The 21,697-nt window shown below is 45.2% G+C and overlaps 1 protein-coding gene across 7 annotated transcripts in view; it reads left to right on the top strand.

Annotated features, from left to right (window-relative positions):
* Positions 1 to 21,697, top strand: part of fam13b (family with sequence similarity 13 member B) — a 70,507-nt gene that overhangs the window by 44,186 nt on the left and 4,624 nt on the right. For 2 of the 7 annotated variants that reach the window (XM_076738817.1, XM_076738816.1), the window contains exons 8-23: positions 8,791 to 8,835; positions 11,770 to 11,865; positions 12,380 to 12,521; positions 13,847 to 13,944; positions 14,660 to 14,717; positions 14,821 to 14,950; positions 15,733 to 15,804; positions 16,414 to 16,687; positions 16,819 to 16,960; positions 17,213 to 17,294; positions 18,044 to 18,235; positions 19,205 to 19,419; positions 19,743 to 19,826; positions 19,926 to 20,021; positions 20,640 to 21,019; positions 21,563 to 21,664. In XM_076738817.1, the coding sequence (XP_076594932.1) occupies positions 8,791 to 8,835; positions 11,770 to 11,865; positions 12,380 to 12,521; positions 13,847 to 13,944; positions 14,660 to 14,717; positions 14,821 to 14,950; positions 15,733 to 15,804; positions 16,414 to 16,687; positions 16,819 to 16,960; positions 17,213 to 17,294; positions 18,044 to 18,235; positions 19,205 to 19,419; positions 19,743 to 19,826; positions 19,926 to 20,021; positions 20,640 to 21,019; positions 21,563 to 21,664 (2,208 nt within the window). The remainder of the gene's footprint in view (positions 1 to 8,790; positions 8,836 to 11,769; positions 11,866 to 12,379; positions 12,522 to 13,846; positions 13,945 to 14,659; positions 14,718 to 14,820; positions 14,951 to 15,732; positions 15,805 to 16,413; positions 16,688 to 16,818; positions 16,961 to 17,212; positions 17,295 to 18,043; positions 18,236 to 19,204; positions 19,420 to 19,742; positions 19,827 to 19,925; positions 20,022 to 20,639; positions 21,020 to 21,562; positions 21,665 to 21,697) is intronic. The other 5 variants (XM_076738818.1, XM_076738819.1, XM_076738822.1 and 2 more) reach the window with 3 other exon arrangements.

Here is a 21,697-nt window from a genome sequence, read left to right as displayed (position 1 = left end):
ATTAGTGCACAAGCCAGGTATCTATAAAGACCAGAGCTGCAACTAATGATTTGTTTCACTGTCAATTCTGGTGTCCTCACATTGCTCGCAATGTCCAATCAGCAGTCTGTAGACCAAAAATATTTAATTTCCTGTGATACAAAGTCGATAAAAGCAGCAAATCCTCATATTCTAGTCGCCTGTCAACAGATAAACTGCAGTGTCTGCATCATTGGAAGTATTTTTGCTGTATAGATTCAGTGGCCATTTTCTTACTTTTGTGTGCTTCAACTTTGTCATAGAAAGTCATGAAAATATAAGTGCTCAGAGCCACTTCAGGGAACTGTGTTGTATTCTAGATGTCACATCTCCACATCATAACAGAACATTATGTGGATGTTTTTATGGTCAGGACCTCACGCTTTAATCTTTCAAAGACAAAAGAACAGCAGCACATTATCTCTTGCTCACACTGTCCTGATCAGGCAGAAGCTTCTGGGAAGTGAAAGTAGTACTGTGTTCATAGATTACACAAAATTTTACTTTTGTGCGAATTGACTTTTTTACCAGCAATCCATTTTGTTTGTAATGTGTGTTCACTATTCAGGTCGTGTTTCGACATGATGTATGGCTCTTCAGACATTTGGATTGGCTGCTCAGTGGGCGCCGTGCCACTAAGGGTGGACGAAGCTTTAACTTAATAAATCTTGTTCATTGCTGTCCCGCAGTGAGATGCCAAACATCTCTGGAAGCCACGGCTCGCATCTTAAAATTGCTGTTTATAATGTTTCTGATAAACCAGACTTGTTTTGTCCTCGTCTAAGCAAAATGTTGCTGCAGCTTTAGAGGCAAAGCGGTCCGAGTGGCCCCTTTGGAGAATATAGTTTAGATTGGAAAACCTCATCTTTCAGTCAAGTATCCGACATTCTTTGTCTTCATTGCTTCTCTTTGTGACACAGCTTTGTTAGAGTACATTCTCAAAGCATTCTGTCGCAGTCAAACGGTACATTAAACCCCTTTTTTGCTCTCCTTGTCTTTCTCGTGCTTTGTAGAAGCTCATATTGTCTCCAGTATGAAATTGCCTCTTACTTTGATTTGAGAGAAGTCGATCTGAATTCTCATCCAATTGGAAACATGCAGGCTGACACACAGAAACATTATGAGGACAACAGGGACTAACCTAGTTTCCTCGCGAGTGTTTTGATTCAGTCATGATTATCAGCGTTGCACAACGTCGACACACATACAGTGAAGCCACAGACGACCTGAAATGCACGTTTGCAACACTTTAATGTCCCTTTTTTTTCCTCTGCTGCTGGTTTCCTGCCTCCCTCTGTCCTCTTCCTCCTCCTCTCTGTGCTCCCTCTCTTTCTCCCCCTTCATGATCGGCTCTTTATGTTTTTCCATCCCTTCGTGTTCAGTAATTTGTTTAATGTATTAGTGCCTGTGATTGTTTGAGAAGCTGAGGAATGGCTGCCATCACAGAGGGCTCATAGACTCAGGTGTGTGTGATTTTATGCATCTTGTGTGTACATTTATGCTTGTGTGTGTGTGCGTGTGTGTGCGTGTGCGTGTGTGCATGCGATTACACAGCCCACTGGGCCGGCTGTAATAACTGCTGACTTATAGTCACCACTGACTGGACCAAAAAAAACAACCACCCCTCCCACTTTCTGCCTCGCGATTGGCCCACAGAACTCATTCCCACTTTACAATAGGCTCCCAGCGTCAGCCCCTCCCATCCCATTGGTCCTCCTGGAGCTGTTGCCTGGTTACATCAGAAGCTCGTATATTTGAGTAGAGCTCTGGATGTTTACTGCAGCACTTTTACAGACAGAGTGCAGACTGAGACGACCTCACTCAATAACACACACGCCGGTTCAGAGGACGCCACAGAATGCACCCAGGCGATACCCTGGCTCTGCTGCTCGACCTGCTGGTACAGACGCTGGCACCTCAAAGTGCTCAACTGGGATAACCTTCCCTCCGGACACAAGGCTGACCCGCAGACCCGACCGATACTGAAAGAGAAGAAATCTGAGGGGAGGAGAGAGCGAGAGTTCAGACTGAACAAGCTTAACAGCTGGACACTGCTCCTACAGGAGATGTGTCAAGTGCCTAACAGGCAGAAAGAGGGAGGAGACAGAAATCGTGCTGCGTGTGGTTAAAAGTCGAGCTGACGCCTCTGCAGGATTTGAACAATAGTATAACAGACCGGACTTTAATAACATACGTGTTAGCTTGCTGACCACACTGGGCAGAAGACGAGGAAGAAGAGACACAGCAGTGATACTGAAACACCCACCGGCTGGATCCACTGGCATAAAAGACCCCGACCACAACAGAAAGGACAGAACACAGTGAGGGAAAACACAGCTGGGAAAATGAGAATGGCCTGTGACATTCTGCTGCAGAGGTAAACCTCAGGGTTATGTAACTCCTCCAGGCTGACTGGAATAGAGGATTGGATGGATGAATGATTGGATAGAGGAGAAAGCAAACATGTGATTGGATGACAGATAAATTAATTAAGGACTAAGTGAAAGAGAAGGAGAAGGGGCAAGAGGTGGGTTGATTAGCAAAAGAAATGAGAGGAGGAAAGCAAGAAGTGTGTGATGTAAAATCTTTTTCTTATGAATGAAGAATGGAGGGAATGAGGTGGAATTTCTTGCCAGGGAGGAGGAAGTCTGTGCCTTTTCTTCTGCATGAATAGAAACAGCAGAAGAAGATGAAGAGGAAAAGGCCATGGTGTTACTTAACAGCTGGTATGATGTTATGCAATCTAAGCATAAAGAGAGCGGGGGGGGGGGGGCTGAGAATGTGTCAGCGTTTTGCTTCATAGAGGACCAAAAATGGCAGTTTTCCCCCCCTTTAATAAGCATTTTCTCAAGTTCAGGCTTCATCCATCGGATAAACCTTTTTAATGTATGTGAAGGATTCACCTTCAGCGAGCCGGAGCGCCCGTAATTGGAGGAAATCTCAGTCGTTGGCAGCTTCTGTACGTTCTTAACATCATCGAGCATCAAAGTACCTTAAGGTGCTCTTAGCAATCAATTTGAAAACGATACTGTAAAGATATTTGCTCAGCATGTGTCAGAGAAGTGGTGAGGGGGGAACGGGGGTGTATAAATGTGGACTGCTGCTGACACGAAAGCTTGATTAAATGATCGGCAGAAAGTCGCTCATGAAGAACACATGTAGGGATTTCTGTAGGGCTGCAGCTAATGAGTATTTTCAATATCAGCTCTGCTCGTTATTTTGCTCCTATTGATTGTTTAGTCTAATAAATGTATATATATATATATATATATGTGTGTGTGTGTATATATATATATATATATATTTTGCCCATCACAGTTTCCAGTTTCCAAGGTGACGTCTTTGTATTTCTGGCCAACAGTCCCAATATATTTACTATGATATAAAACGAGAGGAGAAGCTGGAAGCAGAGAATATTTGTTATATTTGCCTGAAAAATGATTAATTGATTATTAAAATAGGTGCAGAGGCGCGTTTCATCTCTGCCTTTTGAATATAAGCAAATTGAATATTTTTTGGTTTGGACTCTTTCATTTCAAAGACTAAATAATGAATCAATGAATCCAAAAAATAATCCACAGATTCATTGATTAGAAAAATAATCATTAGTTGCAGCCGTTATCTGGAGAATATTTGTAGGTTTTTCCATGTTTGTAGTTTCACGTGGTTGCAAAAACTGTAAAAACGTCCGACAAACGTGGTTTATTAATATAGATCATCCAGTTATATGCATCCTCAGGCAGTGCCAAAAACATTTTAAGTGCAAGCTATCAGCAAGCTTGCATCAGCTCCCCGTGACTCTGCAAGAGGAATGATTAATTGAAGGAGTGCTGAGGAGGAAGAGAGAGGGGCTGTAGAAGATTTGTCAGCTAAACAACACAGATCACTTTTCTCAGATGGCCAAATGTCTGCGGGATGATTAAGGGAAAATGAATGAAAGGGAAGCTGCTTTATAGTCCAAAGTGCAAAGAAAACAAACAAACGAGCAGTCTCCATGCAGAAAGTCTTCAGTCTGTGACCTGGTGTGTGTGTGTGTGTGTGTGTGTGTGTGTGTGTGTGTGTGTGTGTGTGTGTGTGTGTGTGTGTGTGTGTGTGTGTGTGTGTGTGTGTGAGAGAGAGAGTTGTGCGTTGTTTCAATGCACACATCTGCTGTAAGGCCCTGAGAGAGCTTCTTGGCCCCGACATGAAGGACTGTAAATGTTTACTGTTTCACAGGCAGCAAGAAGAGTGTTTATAAGATGTAAGATGATGCTTAAGATTCTGTCTGTGTGTTTCTGTGAATCACAGGCTGTGTGTGTGCGCCTGTGTGCGCCTGTGTGTGTGTGTGTGTGTCTGTGTCTGTGTGTGTGTGTGTGAGTGAAGTAGGTTACTAGCCAAAGTGAAATATGTCCTCTTCTGCATGTTTCTATATATATATGTGGTATGAATTTGTGTGTGCGTGTGCGTGTGTGCGTGTGTGCGTGTGCGTCAGTGGATGCGTAGACTGCAGCAGTCTATTGTACCTCCCAGGCAGAGCAGAGCAGAGTCAAGTCTGCTGACAGCAGCACCTCTGTGGAATCGCAACTAACCTCAAACTCACCTTACACACACATACACACGCACGCACACACACACACGCACACACACACACAGTGTCTCCGTGTCTTTGTTTCCTTTGCATGGAGCCATCAGAGTGATTGTAAATAATGTAAGGACGCCCTTGATCAGCCCTTGCCCTCCTCTCCATCTGCACTGAGAACACCACGTTCCCCCGTTCTCATTTTATTCTGTTAATTTAATACAACAGACGAAAACCACAGACACTGAGAGATGTTTTTGTTGTTCAGTCAGTCAGTTGAGATGAGGTCACTGATACCACAGCACAGAGTTTCAGCTCTGCACCGACTATGCACAGCTATGCTCTTTGCTGTGTGACACTGATACTCTTGCCCTATATACAGGATGTGATATGTAGCACAGCAGTATGTTTGGTCCAGTCGCTTACACAACAACAAAAATGAGCTTGGCCAAAAACCAAACGCTGGACTGAACCACGTTCTGTTCAAGAGAGGAAAAACTTCAGGTTGGAGCAGATTAAGCAGGAAAGAATTTGTAAAAATAGCTGCAGTTTATTAACAGCAGAGCCAGAGCCACGTTTCTCTGCTAACATATGAAGGTCACAAACCTTCTGGAGGTAGAAAATGCTCCATTACAACCTGATAGGAGGCCGAAAACTCTCTGCTTCTACACTGCAGAAGTAAAATATGGTATTCCTTATAGTAATGTCTATTGAATTCTGTTTAAACCGCACATTTCACAAATGTGATTCGTCTACTGCAACCCTTAAGAATAGATAGATGCTACAAAACGGGTGTACGTACATCCACCTTTAAATACTTTATGGTGCTTTTGTATTAAACCATTTTGGTGTCAATTAATGTAGCTATAAAGTTGTTTTCAAAGCAGAATCATAGAAATCATGACATGAACATGAGGGTGATATTAGAATCTCAGGTTAGATGGCTCCATACATGCTGTCCTTTAATCTTATGTTAACATTTACTTTATAAATGTCATTTTTTTTTATTGAATTGAAATCCCAGGTGCATTAGTCAGACCTCAGGTGAACCAGAGAGGTTCTCCTGCTGTCATCATGCTGAGAGATCTGGTTAGCGGACAGCAGATTAGCCTGATGTGATCTGAGTGAATCTGGCAAGAATCGTCTCAGTCTGCCGCTCACCTCAGATGCCTTCCAGGTTGTAGTTGATAAAGCCATTGGTGAAATAAAAACATTAAATGAGCCGCATGTATTTATCTTATTTGAAATCAAAATCACCAGATGAGAAGGCGACAGCGGTAGAGTCATGATAACGGGGCAGTTCCTGGAAACAAGCAGGTGAAAAATGGCGGCGTCGTTGTCACTAAATCAGATTTGAAAGCTAGCGGACCGTTTGTTTGGTTCTGAGGCATTATCGAAGATAACGTGACCGTCAGCTTAGGCCACTTTAAAGGGTTTTACAGTATCACTGCCAAGGAGCAGCTAGCTCGAGGTGTGACTCCTGACGATGTTATCAAGGTCTTAACTCGGCCTTTGGCTACCGCTGCAGTCGTGCCGGGCAGGAGCTCATCTGATCCGACTTGTCTGAAGAACTTTGGAAAGCCGAGTCTTTATTTTGCCAACTACAACTAAATCCTTGCACATGTGGCAGTTTTAGGCCAAAACCAACAACTAAAATAAATACTTAACCTTCATATGTCTTAAAATGTTTGCTGCAGCATGTTCAATCTGACACGGATCTTCATTGAAATGACCAGGTTTTTGTGCTCGTACCATATCAGTTTCTTGTCTGTGCATTTTTGTCAGAGCAGTGAGCAGTTTTTAGGAAATGTAATGGTACTAGTAGGAGTTAATATTCAGAAAATCTGAAAGCAGAATTGACAAATGCATCTTTTACCGGTTTTGTTAAAGATAATTAATGATGTGCAAGATATTGTGTGTAATTGGCAGAAGTACAAATAGAGAGCGATGTGTTGCTCTCTGCAGTCTGTCATTTTTCTAAAGCAGAAACGCTTTGCATGGTAACACTGTTCCCGTCTGTCGTCGTGGTGTGAAGCACGTTCGTTAGCGTGACAGCTGTGCTGTTTGATTAGTAAAGGAAAACTGCAAGAAACTTCCCACATAATGAGACATAGCCGAAACCTCTTCAAAGCCACTTTCTGCTCCATCGGGGATCTGAAATGTTCAGTCCTATCTGCCCTTCATGGTGTCCTCAGCAGGGAAGAAAGGGCCAGAAGGCTCTTGTAAAGGGTGTCATGTATGGGATCAACTGAGGCTGATAGAAATGTTATCTCTGCTGCTTAGGGAGCTCAAGTATGGCAGCAACACCCCAAAGGCTGCAGCAATGATCCTCAGGGGCAAAATGGTGTAAGGTCAGATAATATCTTTGCTGCTTGAGGCACAGGGAGATTATGTAACTTCCTTGAGGACCCTATCAAGGATCTGTTGTTAGTGATGCAGCCACCCAGCGTGCTCCCTTAGGGTACAGCTCAGCAGGAGAGCCTGCTGTCAGATGCTATCGGTGCTTCGGAGGGACGGTCGCTGCTGTAGGGAGCCTGCGTTGAAAGGGCAGTTCTCTTTGTTGGCCGGCCAGAGAAGAAGGGAGAATTTCAGATGACAAAGGGTCTGATGGAAACTCAGTTACATAATTATAGACTCAGAAATATTCATCAGATGTTGGGGAGAGGTTGGCATTGTGGATGTTGGCTTCACATTTTATGCTCATTTAACATTATCCAGCTCAGGAGGGCAAGAGAACTGATGTGTTTTCACATTTCATCGCTCCTCTTCCCTCACAACCACAGCTTTTTGGCCGTGTTTTGGCAGATTTACTGTTTGATCTCCACAACACCAGCACCTCTCCATCTCTCTTTTTGTCCGTTTCTCTATCACATGCATTCATGATCAAGGTTACAGTGTCAGAAAGGGAAGGTGGATGCTTGGTACATTCACAACCAGCGGAGAGGAGATTAAAGAGGAAAGAGACATCGTGGAGAAAGATAGGCAAAAGGTTGAGATGATAGGAAAAAAAAATTCTGTAAAGTGTTATGGGGTGGAATGAGGGAAATGGACAGATGGAATAAAGGTAGAAGTGGTAGTGAGACAAGTTAATGGAGGGAAAACTGAGCAGAATGGGAGAATGTTTGTTAAGAGAAAAGAGTTGATAATAGAAGAAGAAAAGGACCCCAATGAGGAGAGAAAGGAGGGCAGAAAAGAGGGTTGAAAAGCAGTTGGAGGAAAAATAGCAACAAGAAACAAGGCAAGGATTAGAAGAAAAGATGGAGAAAGACGAATAAAGATGGAGGGCATTATCGTGTCCTATCGGCCATTAATAATTCAGTCTGTATCGATCTACCTGAGGACTTCTTACTGCATTTAGAGAGTGTGTGTGTGTGTGTGTGTGTGTGTGTGTGTGTGTGTGTGTGTGTGTGTGTGTGTGTGTGTCTCTCTCTCTCTCTCTCTCTCTCTCTCTCTCTCTCTCTCTCTCACACACACTCACACACAGTATATACTATGAAACGTACTCATGCACTTGGCCATAATAAGAATGCCCTTGTACTGTGTGTGTAGGAGTGTTATATAAATCTGGAGTCCTGGCATGCCTGTCAGTGTGTGTGTGTGTGTGTGTGTGCTCGTGTGCGTGTGTGTGCGTGCGTGTGTGTGAGGCCAGCGGCAGGCTGCTGAATCAACGGACACATCTCAGCCTCCCTGTTACATGCAATACGCACGCACACACACACACTTCCTTGTTGATGGAGGAACATCGAAGAACAAATATGACTTGACACACACCCTTCTATCTGATCAGCAGGGTTTAGCAGAGCTCTGTAGCCTAAATAACAATCTGCCCACCCAGAGTGGCGCCAGTGACTGAAACTGTGTGTGTGTGTGTGTGTGTGTGTGTGTGTGTGTGTGTGTGTGTGTGTGTGTGCATTTCTTGAGATTGTTATTTGACACAAGGGATCTTAAATTAGGAGAACGTAAACTAATCCCGCTGACTTACACACATCTTTATTTCATTCTTTTTCGACACACACACTGTGTTTGATCTCTGCCTCTATGACACACACAGTATAGACAGATGCATTCACGGTTCAGTTGTTATTCTTCTCCCCTGTTTTGGCTCCTGCTGCCCGACATTCACACCCGCCAAGGTCATTTCATGTCAGTATGGGAAGAGAGCGGAGAGGTACGTGATGTCCTAACCATGTTGTCCTTTTCCCTTCTCTCCACAGCTCCCACCTCTCCCCAATATCCATCCTGCCTGCTGACTCTGCTGAGTGAGTACACACACGAGTAATTTTATCCACTCATAGTAACTTCTTCATGCGCACACACTCACATATTCATCTAAGAACCTACACACGTTAAGACCTGAAGTAATTAAGCAGTGATATCCTGCAGATGTTATTTAGAGAATGGTAGAGAGACTGCAAAGAAGGGGTGAGGGAGAGGCAGCCGGGTTAGCCGAAGTGTGAAGAGGGAGTAAAAGGCCATCTGCTCAAGAGGAGAGACAATAACAGGAATCAGGAGAGGAGAAGCCGAGGAGAGTTGGGGGAAAGGTAAGAGGTTAAGAGGAAGTGATAAGGAGGAAAGCCAGCCTTGTTTTGATTATGAAGCTAAACTAAAGCTTTTTGCATGGCTTGCTGCTTTTAGAGCCCCAAGGACATGACCTCAGCAATCACATGACTGTCAGGCCGCTGCGCCACTGCGTGCCACAGAGACAGAGTCAAACCGAGGTCTGTGGTGATATACATTAATGTGAGTCTCCTGACCTGAAGGCACAAACACACGATGTCTCAGGGCTCAAGAATAACAAACGATCCAATTAGAAGAATAGCTGCGCATAAACAAGTGGACGGATAGACTGATACCACGGAAACATGGTGGACGAGGGCCTCAGTTGGATTCCTCTGAGCTGAACAGTTTGACTCATAAACTGTGTAGGGGAGGCTGAAAGGAAGTGTTTATACCCTGTTATTCAGTAAACAAATAAAGCTGGAAATGAAGCTCTTGATAATGAATAACGAAGGCTAGCAGAGGAAAACGTGTCACTTGTCTTTCTTTAACCAGAAGTTTGCCGATCAGCCTAGCAGCAGAAATACACATGGTGTGTGTGAATGGAAGAGAAAAGCTGCAAGCTGTTAGGTAACCGTGCGTGCGTGCGTGCGTGCGTGCGTGCGTGCGTGCGTGTGTGTGTGTGATGGATAGCTATTATTTGTAGAGCTTCCTGCAGTGAGAGCTTGAGTTGCTGCTGCAGGCGAAGGTGAGTCCGGGGAAATGTGTGCAGTTGTGCGGCCGTCGAGCTGATAGATCCTCAACTAACACACATTTATTTGACCTCGGGCCGAACCTCTTTATGAGTTTCACCCTTAAATGGACGCGAAGTCCAAACGCAGTTATGTCCAGCACCAAGTCTCCCACTTAGAAACCAGCAACTGGTTGGTGTAAATATGTTGGAGACACCAAACACACGCAGTATGATCTTATGAGCGAGACAGTATGATCCATCAGGGGCAGCAGCTGGTGTGGAGGAGTGTGAGGAGAGATTTGGGAGTTTTCCCAGTTAATGTCTTTTCAACCTCGACTGCTGTCTAAGCCGGAGGAGAAGCAAAGCAAGCAGCCTGCGAGAAGCCAGAGTAAACGAGGAAGGGATACATGATGATCGCACACACGTGGTCAAGCAAGTTAAATAAAGTCTGAGCGGAGCCCGTGGATCAGCCGCCGCATGTCGGTGTCGAGGAGTTCAGAGTCTGACTGCCGTTCTTACCTTTTATAGGCCATAATGTCCTCTCCTCCTCTCTCCTCCTCTCTCCTCCCTGGCTCTAGTTTAAGCATTATTAATCCTTTCAGAACTGGAGCAGGTTATTGACTTAATAAGGACTTGTTAAATTGCCCAGAATGGAAAAGAAACCATTTCAGGGATTATTAGGCTCTGAAAATGTTTGATTCATTATTAAGCTTTCATAAATGTCTCTTACTGTTTACCCCTCGTTGGACGATGCATTATTGTGTTTGGCGTGGAGGTAAACACGTCAGTTTGTCATTTAAAGCCTTTAGTCTTTTGTCCGTTAATTGATTATCTGAGCTCTTTCTGTTCATTAAGAGGCTGATGACAGGTGGGATTATGTGAGGAGGCTTTCATGTGGCTCCACAGATGAAGGTTTTAACCTACGCATCATTACTGGGCCCGAGTAACCCTTATTGTGAACACAAAGGTCTTAATTAAATGGATGAACAATGCGCTGAGCTTATTGGATTCAGTACAAGTGAACACAGAGACAGTTCGCGTTGAGACAGTTCAGTAACTGAACACAGTGGAGAGCGTTACACATCATTGAACCCTGTTGGTAGAACAGATAGCAGCTATATTTAACAGTTTACAACAGTTAATTAACTGTTAGCACATTGAGGTGTTAAAAATAATCTGATTTGTAAGAAGAAATTGGATTTTTACTAAATCCTCGTTTCCCACAGAGACTAAGCGCCTTTAGAGGAACTCAGAGTGTTTCTCCCACCGGGGCCGGGCTCTAAATTCAGTTCCAGGGACGTTATTCTACCCCTCAAGAAGTCCCTGCTCGCCCGGGAAGTACTTTCCAAAAGTACGGGATCTTTGGGGGATCTGTTTTTGGTTTTCGATTGTTGGTGGTGAACGTTGAACAAATTACCAATTCTATAACATGCATTATTACAGGCGGCGGCTGTTACCTTCTATTATAAACAGATATACGAACATGCAGGCACTCAGTATAATTAATGTGGATTTAACTGGACGTTTGTATTGGCTGTTTTTTTTTTTTAACCCCTGCTGTGGAGTCCCACCATTAGTGAATAAACAGAGACAGCGTGGTTAAGGGTCAACCTTTGGCTTTCCTGTGTAGATCTAGTCACTGTTGAACTGAGCTGTTATAGTTTACCCTCGTTACAGCTGAACTGAAGTCATTCAAGCGGGGGAAACATGCGCCGCATCCTCAGGATCTAACGCGTTCTCAACACAGACTGCAATTAAACAGCAACTAAACACCTGGTCAAAGTTCAAAAGTGGGACAGCCTCGAAGAAAACATGTGAAGGTCAGGGAACAGTCACCCTAACGTGGTAAACGCTGAATCCTGATAGGCCGCCCGTGTGTTCAGGACGCAGCACAAAACCTAAAACAGCAGCACACACAGAAGTCTTGATGAATAGAATCGATATGTTTTGTGTGTTTTCTCAGGATAATTCAGCGAACCATCAGGGCTGCAGTGGAGCAGCACTTCTTTGAGCTGAAAACCTCCATCGACCAAGACCTCAGCAACTACGACAGCCAGGGGTGAGTGTTCACACACGCTCGTTAAAATTCACACACACGCATGAACATCAACAGACACCAACACCAAACACTTACATGACCAACGAGGTTCTGCACAGCTTCGTTAAAACTGTGCGGCGTCTCTCCTCCGTGCACCTGCTGGCTGAAACGTGCGTTACACACATTCCTCAGAGGCCGAAAGAAGCATCGGATGACTTGAAAGCAACATGTTTGTCATAGTGACCATTGCACAAAGCCCGCCAGATGGTTCAGCTTACCAGTAAACGCGCTGATGGCTGTGATGTTAATTAGCAAACTGTACATGTTGAAGGGAGCAGCTGTTCACTGGTCAGTCACCTTCGAGACAAAAAACAAGATGTCCAGCAGTCTTCCACTGCAGACTGAAATAGGCTTTATGTAAGCGTGCTCTTCTGCCAGTAAGACACAAGCTGCGTTCAGTGTTTAACTAAATATGAATAAATCTGTCGGGTTTTCCTAAAACTGTCCTTGTTTTTTATTAACTATTTTTCCCCAGTGGGAGTCCCAGTGAGCCTGCAGACCAGGGTTGCCATGGAGATGAGGAGCCACAAACTGACCCTGAGGACAGTCCCTGCGACACAGAGGGGGAAACCCCGCTCACACAGGCCGACCAGCGCACACAGCAGAAAGACGCACAGGTCTGTGGGACACGCAGAAAGACGCACCTGCACGTCCTCACGCACACACCATCGACGCTTTAGCTAGCATGCTACGAGACATCAACACACACACACACACACATCTGAGAAACAGCGCGGAGTCATCCGTGTTACTCATCCTAAATGCGAATGTAACACGGGCGAACACTGTGCACACAAATTGAAAGTGACATCAGATGACAAGGCTCACACAATACGCAGATCATGACCAGTTGCTGTGTGGGCTAGCAGCATATTTCCCATCGCTAACCTCCTTCCTGTCTCCGTCTGTCAGTTCATTCCGAGGCTGAATGCTTGATATCATCGGCACGCTCCATCTTTGTTCCGCTCTGACTGCTACAATAGCTGGAATTCGGCTGCGAGCAGAGATGTTAAGAACAGAGCAGACAAATGTACACACAGATCAACGAGTGCAATGATACATACAGGAAATGTGTTTTGCTTAAACTCAATAAAACCTTCAGTGAGAGTCACATACATTTTTAGTCAGTCTTGCCTCTGTGGAAATCAAATCCCCTTAATGGTACTGTCCCCCTTGAACCCCCCCTGAGCCTCTGTGGCTCTCGTCCCAAGAACCATTTTAGCGTCCGGCCGGCAGGAGAGCTGAGCAGCAGACGACATGGCAGACAGAGTGAGATGTGTCCTGACACTGATGAGAAACCTGTCAGCTCTTCAAACAATAATCTGAGTCCAGTTTTTTTTAAATAGACGAGCCAAGAGCCAAAGAATGACAGCAGCACCTGAGCACCAAACCACAAAGCACACACACTTTACTCCTGTCCTCCCAGAAGTCAAAATACCAGTCTGACGTGCTGTATGTGCACACTGTGTGTATCCTGTTCGTTACTACGGCTCATTCATTCCAGAGTCATGTGACAGCCACCATATAAACCAGATTCACAACTTTTCTGTCCCGACAGACCTTCGCTGTTCAGTTCAATGAACACGTAACACTTGAAACCTCCAGCGTGGATGTTTTGAACCTTAAATCATCAGTTTTCTCATCAAGGCTCCTGCCCCTTGGCTTTGCGCTGTGAAGGGTTAGAGAGATTAGACAGATAGCCATGAGATACATGTATGCGAAATTTAAAACATTGATACCTCACGTGATGGATGCAGGTGTAATCTTTATGCGTTGTTGCTTATAGAAGACCTCATTTGAATAATCATTTTTGCTTTTATGATTGAAGACGACGGAAAGAAAACTTGTGTTTACACTGAACAGAAGTGAAACATCATGACGTGTGGAGTTTCTAAGACGTGCGAGGTCCCTGTTTTGTAATCTCGTTGGTGCTCTCTCTCAGGATTCACTGGACTCTGGCGCCGCCCTGGAGGAGAGCTCGGGAATGGACCTCGACGCAGAGGCTGTCAGAGATGCTGAGAACAACATTGACACTGCCAGGTGGGCTGATTATTAGTTTGCCTTCAAGCCTTCAATAAGTCCATTTTCACTTTATATCAAGAACATACAGGCAAAGTTATTAGGTGTTCAGCTTGTGCGGGGATGTTGTCGCGCACTCGTGACTTGCTGTCTCTCTCAGAGCTCTTTTTAACGCTGCATGAAACGCTGTATGAAACACATAACACATCTGAACATCCACCTCACACTCGTATAGACTCACGCCTCTCGGCTGTGATAATGGACTGTGGTTTAATTGTAAAAAACATTTCAGGCAGTTTTAGTTTTAATGCTGTTTCACACCTTTTCAGGAAAGAAAGTTGACAAAGAGCAGCTCTGTGCCTTTTTCCCACGAGAAATCGCGACATGAAAAGGCTTTCAGTCGTGTGACTTTAGCGTGACTCTTCCTCAGCTGTTGTTCAGATCTGCCACAGATGCCGACAATTTCAGGAAGATTTTCTGGAAGATTTCACAGAAGGTGGAAGAAGCCAAAGATCCCTCAGATCTGTGAGGTCAAGTGTTCGCAGACCATAACGCCTGTGAAAAAGCACGCGAAAAAATACATATACAACCCACTCTTCTATATTTATTTTACATAGAAATAAACAATGAATCAGTTCAAGATATCTGAGCAAAAATCCAGGTTTTTGGTAGATTTAGTTCTCTTTACTTTCAGACGTAAACATGTTTTCAGGTGTATTTTCTGCTTCTCACTCAGGCAGGAGAATCAAGCCTGTGACATCATGGAGCAGACTCAGACCGACACCCTAAGCTGTGTAAGTAGCACCGAGTGAGAAAGTATCAGGCATCCATCACGTTTGTGTCTCAGTGTCTCAGTGTCATCCCTGACTCGTTTCCTTCATCTCTCTCCTCCTCCAGGACTTGAGCTCGTGCCGCTGTGACCAGAACGCCAACACCAGCGAGAACAACAGGAACCATCTGTCGCCATGCCAGCCAAACTCTGGCCACAACCCCCACCTCCAGCTCTTCCCTGACAACCAGTGGGAAGGTAGGTGCCTACCTGTCTCTGTTATCACAGCCTTTCTTTTTGTTCACAGCAAAAATAAACATGGATTCATGTTAAGTTTGACGTTCTGCTCAAGTAATTAAAACAGTGTTAGGAAACAAAAAGTAGCTTAATGATCCAAACTCAAACTTTGATTTTAGACTTTTACAAAACACACTCAGTCCAAGGAAATCATGTTTACATGATAAGACTTCTTTCCAACAAGCTCCTTAAGTCATCATATTCTATACAGAGTCCAGTTATTCTGCCTTATTTGTTTATACAGGTTTAGGTTGGAGCAGTGTAATGTACTTTTTCCTTTAGAGGGCCAAAACTGAAACTTAATAACTTAATAATTAATAATTAGGGATCCTATATTTTAAACAGCATTCTTACCTCACAAAAATAAAACAGCATGAACGGCAAGTTATAGAAATCTTTTTTTCTCTCATAAGAGATGATTTGTTGGCCCAAAAACAAACAATTTTAAATTAAACAGAAATTCATGTCTGTGTGTCTCATGCATTTTTCAAGGTTTAAACATTTTGTGAGCTGAGATTCATCTCCATCACGATCAGTCCCCAAAGATCTCGTATGACTGAAGGATTTGATGTTCAGCATCATTTTGTTCTCATTAAACACGAACTCGTGGTGAATGAATGTTGGTGAGCGACGTTATGAATGATTGACCTCAATGCTCCTCTTCTCTACTATCTCTCTCCCTCCTCCTCCTCCTCCTCTTTCTCCTCGTCTTCCTCCTTCTTGTCCTCCTTCCATCCAAACAGCGTCACCCCCCTCCCATCTCCACCTCCCTCCCATAGACTTCTCATGTATGCATCTGCAAAAAGAAGGCCACGGTAAGTAGTTTATATCTGCCCACACATCCACCAGTCTCCCCATCCTTCCTTTCATCCTTTCTCTCTTTTATAGAGGTGGTTTGCTGCTTTGAACACAGTACGAGAAGCTTTATTAATACATCCTCACATCTTAAAACGTGCCTCTGAATGAATCCCTGCATGTGAAACACTTCCTCCCGTCAGCTGGTGTCGTCCTCCCTCCTGCTGCAGGGTCTCTGCTCACGCTGATCAGGCCGTCTTTCCTCTCTAAACGCATTTTTTCGTCTGACTCTGCTTCTCGGTTTCTCGCGCGTCTCGCCGCCTTTCCGGCCCCTCCTTCACCTTCCCCCTTTTCTCCCCTCGACTCAGCTCGTTAGCACAGCGCTGACAGTCAAGGCACCGTTAATCAGGCGAAGAGCGAGTCAGCAGGGTACTGGAGAAGAAAATGAATCTGTTGTTGAATATATCAGCCCCCTCCCCGCCAGACTTTGTGCATCTTCTTGATATGTACAGCATCTACCTCACTGTCATACTTGTTAGTCAGGGATTAAATTAACCTTTTCTCCCCCTCCTTTTCTGACCTCCGTTAACTTGCTCTGACTCCCTCCTCTCTTTATTTCTCCCCCCCAGACCCCGTCCCTGCATACAAATCCTGGCAGGACGACAACGAGAGCGGAGAGGCTCAGCTGTCCCCGCTGGCCGGTCGCATGGTTCCTCTCCCCCCGCTGCCCCTGGAGGAGGAAGGCGAGGTGGACGAGGAGGAGGGAGGGCAAGACGCCTCCCCCTCCTCTTCCCGCTCCCACCCTCACCTCCTGGCACGCCGCTTTCTCGACTTTGGAGCGCACAGTGCCCAACGGTTCCTCCAGCAGGACCCGGACGCCACCTCACCCACCAAAGCACAGAGGTACGATGAGCCGCCGACATCCCGGTGCGGCGTATTTCCTGGAACTCCTACGAGGTTCAAAGTGTATAATGTGTGATAATGTTGGATTTCTTTGCAGTTTGTTCATACTTGTGTATCTTCTGTCACTCCAGACCGCGGCGAGCATCGTTTGGCTCCAAAGAGGCGATGAGAGGAGGCGATTCAGTGACCCACCAACTCACCAAGAAGCTTCAACACCTGAAGAAGAAGATCAAACAGTTTGAAGAGCAGTTTGAGAAGGAGAGGAACTATAAGGTAAAAGCAGACTGCAGATGTTTATCATGAAAAATAGAAAAGGCAATTTATGAGGATGGAGGAATGCCCATTTAACAGATTAGTCTCTTTTATTCTGAGATTACCAACACATTTGAACAGGTTTAATACATTATGCACGCTTTTACACAAAGGCAGATGTTGAACTTAAAAATAGTTGTTAATCAGATCTTTGCCTCATCCTTTGCCTCCTGTGAGTCCTGTGGACTTAACATTCATCATTTCTCTCTGCAGCCCTCTCATGGAGACAAGGCAGCTAACCCCAAAGTCCTCAAATGGATGACCGACCTCACTAAGATCCGCAGGCAGATTAAAGGTACAACCACTCACTCCTTTCCCTGTGAATGTGCGTGCGTGTGTGTCGGGGTTAGAGTGTCCGTGTGCCATCCTGTTCCATGCTGGACAGCTTGACCCTCCCCACTCCGACCCTTTGACCTTTGTAACAACGTTGCATGTATGCTGGTCTAACGCGCACACACACACACACACACGCAGACACACACTTGCCAGGAGTTGACGTGGCTCTCACATGCGTGGCTCCCACCCTCCAGTGTGCTGGTGCGTCCTTGTGAACCCACATTCATTACCCACTGCGGTGAATTTGGTGAGGTGAAACGGTGGATAAGACTTTTGAATTATTCATAAATACTTGGAGATTTCAAGGATTCCTGATAATAATCCATTAATCTCTTGCTGATCAGCATTAAAATTGGGGCTGCAGAAGCTTTCGTCCTTTGATAAACTGGCGCTCTTGACAGTAAATCTGCTCTAACAAGGTGCTAGAATGTAAAATCTGACATATCTGACGTGTACAAATTGTACTCTGACGCGTCTCTTGTGCATCGTTTCACCGTTCTGAACAAACCCCATGACACTCGTCCTCCTTCTCCATGTGAGGTGACGGCTCTCCTTTTCGGAGAACGCAGTGGCCGAAACATTTCTCTCTCTGTTTCAAATCAAAATTGAAAACAACAATAACGCGAGCACCCGCTCTCCACTTTCCTCCCTCCTCCTCCTATCGCCCAACGACCGATTGATTGATTGATTGACTGATCGGCCAACCAGGACGCCAGCACCACCTTTTACCCAGAAGCACGCTGAGGCACCAGGCTTTGCTCCATTCATACAGACGCCACCATGCTCCCTCCTCCCCTTCCTCCTCCTCCTCCTCCTCCTCTATCTGCTCACCTCCCCATCACACACTCACCCCCCCGCTCCACCCCTACTCAGGCCTGAGCTCTAGACCGTATCACCTCAGTAAGTACCAACCCCTCAGTAAGTAGACAATACATACACTACTGACAGTCACACTGAGACGGCATCGTGAGAGCGTCTTTCCTCTTTGCTTTGGTGTATTTCCTGTTCAAACCGCATGTTGGGACGTCACATCTGACCAGAGGTTTTCTGGACGACAGCAGTTTATTTCCAGAATCGATATATAGCTGTGTTCAAGTTTTGACTATTTGCTGACATTTTATACAGTATGTACTGTTCTTACAAGGAAACAACAGCACAATTTAAATACAACCCTGATTCCAAGCAAGTTTGGATGCTGTGTCCAAAAAAACATTGACGAGGTAAAACATTAAATTGTGTTCGTGCTGTTTTCAATTGAGTGTATGTCAAACGGGATTAGCAAGTGATCACGTTCTGCTTTATTCATGTTTTACACAGCGTCCCAGGGGGTGTGCACTCATGTTTTTGCAAACCATAACTGCATCTGCTTCTGCAGAGCCATTCCAGTTATTTAGGATCTGCAGACTGGTCACACTTAATTGAGAGATGCTGCAATATTCAGGAGGAGGAGGTAGCAGGACAGTATGTCTCACATGCACCAGACATGGAAGTATCAGACTGACTCAGGGCCGTTAGGATGTCTACATTTATTTATTTTACACTCTGACGCTGTTAGGAAGGTGTCCAGGAAGAGGTTTTTGCTTGCTGTGTTTGGGTTTTGACTGTGCAGTGTCGTGGTTTTGCACGGGGTCTGTCTCTTGTCTCAGCATGTTTGTCTTTCTCCTCATATTGTGACTGGCTGCAATCTGTCAGACTCCTGCATGTCTCATCGTCCAGTGAAACATGTTTTATGTGCTGACTTAAGACTTTGTCCACATCTTCTCTGTAACCGCTGCTCTTGTCCTGGTTCCTTCTCTCGTACCCTCTGTGCCCCGTCCTCTCTGTATCTCCCCCTCATCTCTTCTCATCACTGTATTCCTCCTTCAACAGATGCCAAACACCGTGCAGAGAGCGAGCTCGGCCCCCAGACTCGTCCTCGGAGCAACACCCTACCCAAGAGCTTCGGCTCCACGCTGGACCAAGGCACTTACGATGCGGCGGTGGAGGTCAAAGGTCAGCGTCCCACCCGGGAGGAAACACTGGACCTGATCCAGCGCAGGGTCAAAGGGAAGAGGCAGGAGGACGGCTGGCCCGATGACATCAAGGTTAGCTGCAGATGATTATCAGAGACTGTCAAACACAGTCTGTACACACCCACACAATCACCAGAAAGTTGAAAACAACAACATTTTGGAAAACTAAAATGGAATCATAATTGGAATAATGCAAATACACATCACACAGGCACAAGAGCCCATGTCATCATTAGAAATGTGTGTGAAAATGGGAGAAAATGTATATGTGAGTGGAAAAAAAAACTTTTCTTGTACTTCTGTAACACAAGCAACCAAATTCTTCTGGCACCGTTTGGCCAAAATGAGTTTAGTTAAAACTTATATCACTGTTACATGACTGTCTGTCTCTGTAGAAGATGACTAAAGAACAGTTATCCTGTGAGAAGACAGTCCTTCAGAAGAACCTGCTGCACTACGAGGGCCTGCATGGTCGACCGGTAAGTTATTGACATCCTAACTTACTCCTGCCTGGATTTCATTTGTTCTGTGAAGCTGTGTGAAAACGCCCATTTACACTCCTTCTGTCTCGACCTCAGGTGACCAGAGAGGAGCGTCTGGTGGTGAAGCCTCTCTACGATCGCTACAGATTGGTCAAACAGATGCTCACCAGAGTCAGCATCACACCTGTCACAGTATGTACACATAAGTACATCTATTATGGCTGAAATACATGGGGCACGGGCGCGTTGTGACACATCTGCATGGCCAGAACTGCGTAAAAAAAAAAAAAGAATAATCTGTTTAAAAATGATTAAATAAGTCATTGTACCCAAAGACAATACATCGTGCAGCAGAGCAAACTTGTGGGTGTTTTTACATCACACATTAAAATAAATCAATCAAATCAATGTTAATCCATGATCCTGTAGTTAAAATGATCTAGTTAATTAATTCAGCAGTTAATATCAAAATGCACAGAGTGAAGCTGATTATCTATAAGGTGAAATGACTGGAAATGTAGCCAGCAGGAGAGACGCAAGTTCAATGGTAGTGGGAGGTCCTCAGCCTTGACTGGTTTGGGCAGGGTCACTTTAAATCTCCTCAGAAAGCAGAGCTGGAGTACAACCACACGCACCAAAGATGGAGTCGGTGCAGCAGCATACAACAATTTAGAAACTGCACCAGATAAAATGGATTATGTGAGCAGATATTAGCATTGATAACAGCAGTGCAAAGTGGGTTTATGATGCAGAATTCTATTATATGTTCAGTTGTTGTTGAAACACTTTAACCTCCCCTCTCTCTCCCAGGTGTCACCCTCCAGTAAGAGGCGAAGTCAGACCCTCCAGCCAATCATCGAGGGTGAAACTGCTCATTTCTGGGAGGAGATCAAAGAAGAGGAGGAGGACGAGCGGAAAGAAAGAGAAGCAGGAGAAGACGACGAGCGGGAGGAGGAGAGGGAGGATGAGGAAGAAGAGGAGGAGGAGGAGGAGGGAGAGAGCAGCGGCGGAGAGATGCAGAGCTCTGAGGTCATCATGGCCGTCGACCTCGTGTCCCCGACTGACGGACCAGTGAGGAGCCAGAACCAACCAGACAGGCAGAGCGACTGTCCAATGACAGCCAAGCTGGAGGAGGGGTCGGGGAGGCTGGCGCTGGACCTGCGGCTGTCCAGCTCCAACGCCTCGTCCATGTAAGAACACACACATTTACATCTTTTACATCACAGTTAAAGGACAGTTCCACCAGATTTCCACCATAATTGTGACTTTCTGACTACGGGGAACGTGTCACCTGGTCATAGACATCCTAGAGACAGAAAGCTTAAACTAAAGAGGACACCAGCAGGAATAATGTGAGAGAGAGAAAACACAGGTTTTATCTGCTGAGTCTGTAATCTGGTTAACGTGTCACCGATCTTTAGTTCTCTCACACACAACTCCTCTAATCTTGTTCATCAGCTCAGGTTTGTACATCCAGCTCTCTTACCTGAACGTGATCCTGACAGCTGATCCCTGATGCCACCACAGTTTATTTCCTGCCCTTCTTTCCTCTCTGGGCTCAGTTCTACGTTTAGGGGTCAAGATCCAAGTGATTGATGTTAAAAAAAATGTGTTTTTTTTTAAGTATTTTTGTGCTGATTATGGGAGTGTTTCACTCAGTGTAGAGTTGAGAGAATGAATGTGATTTAAAAGCATCTCAGGTCTGCGTTCTCACGTGTCCCATCGTCCTCCAGGCCAGAGCTGCTGGAACAGCTGTGGAAGGCCAGAGCAGAGAAGAAGAAACTGAGGAAGACCATCCGAGAGTTTGAGGAAGATTTCTATCAGCGTAATGGAAGGTAAGTGGAAGACACAGTCCACAGTCAGCGTAA

The sequence above is a fragment of the Chaetodon auriga genome, chromosome 9 (assembly GCF_051107435.1).
Source record: "Chaetodon auriga isolate fChaAug3 chromosome 9, fChaAug3.hap1, whole genome shotgun sequence".
NCBI classification, from domain to species: Eukaryota; Metazoa; Chordata; class Actinopteri; order Chaetodontiformes; family Chaetodontidae; genus Chaetodon; species Chaetodon auriga.
The sequence above is the reverse complement of the archived record's forward strand: the minus strand, read 5'-3'. Positions and strand labels throughout refer to the sequence as shown.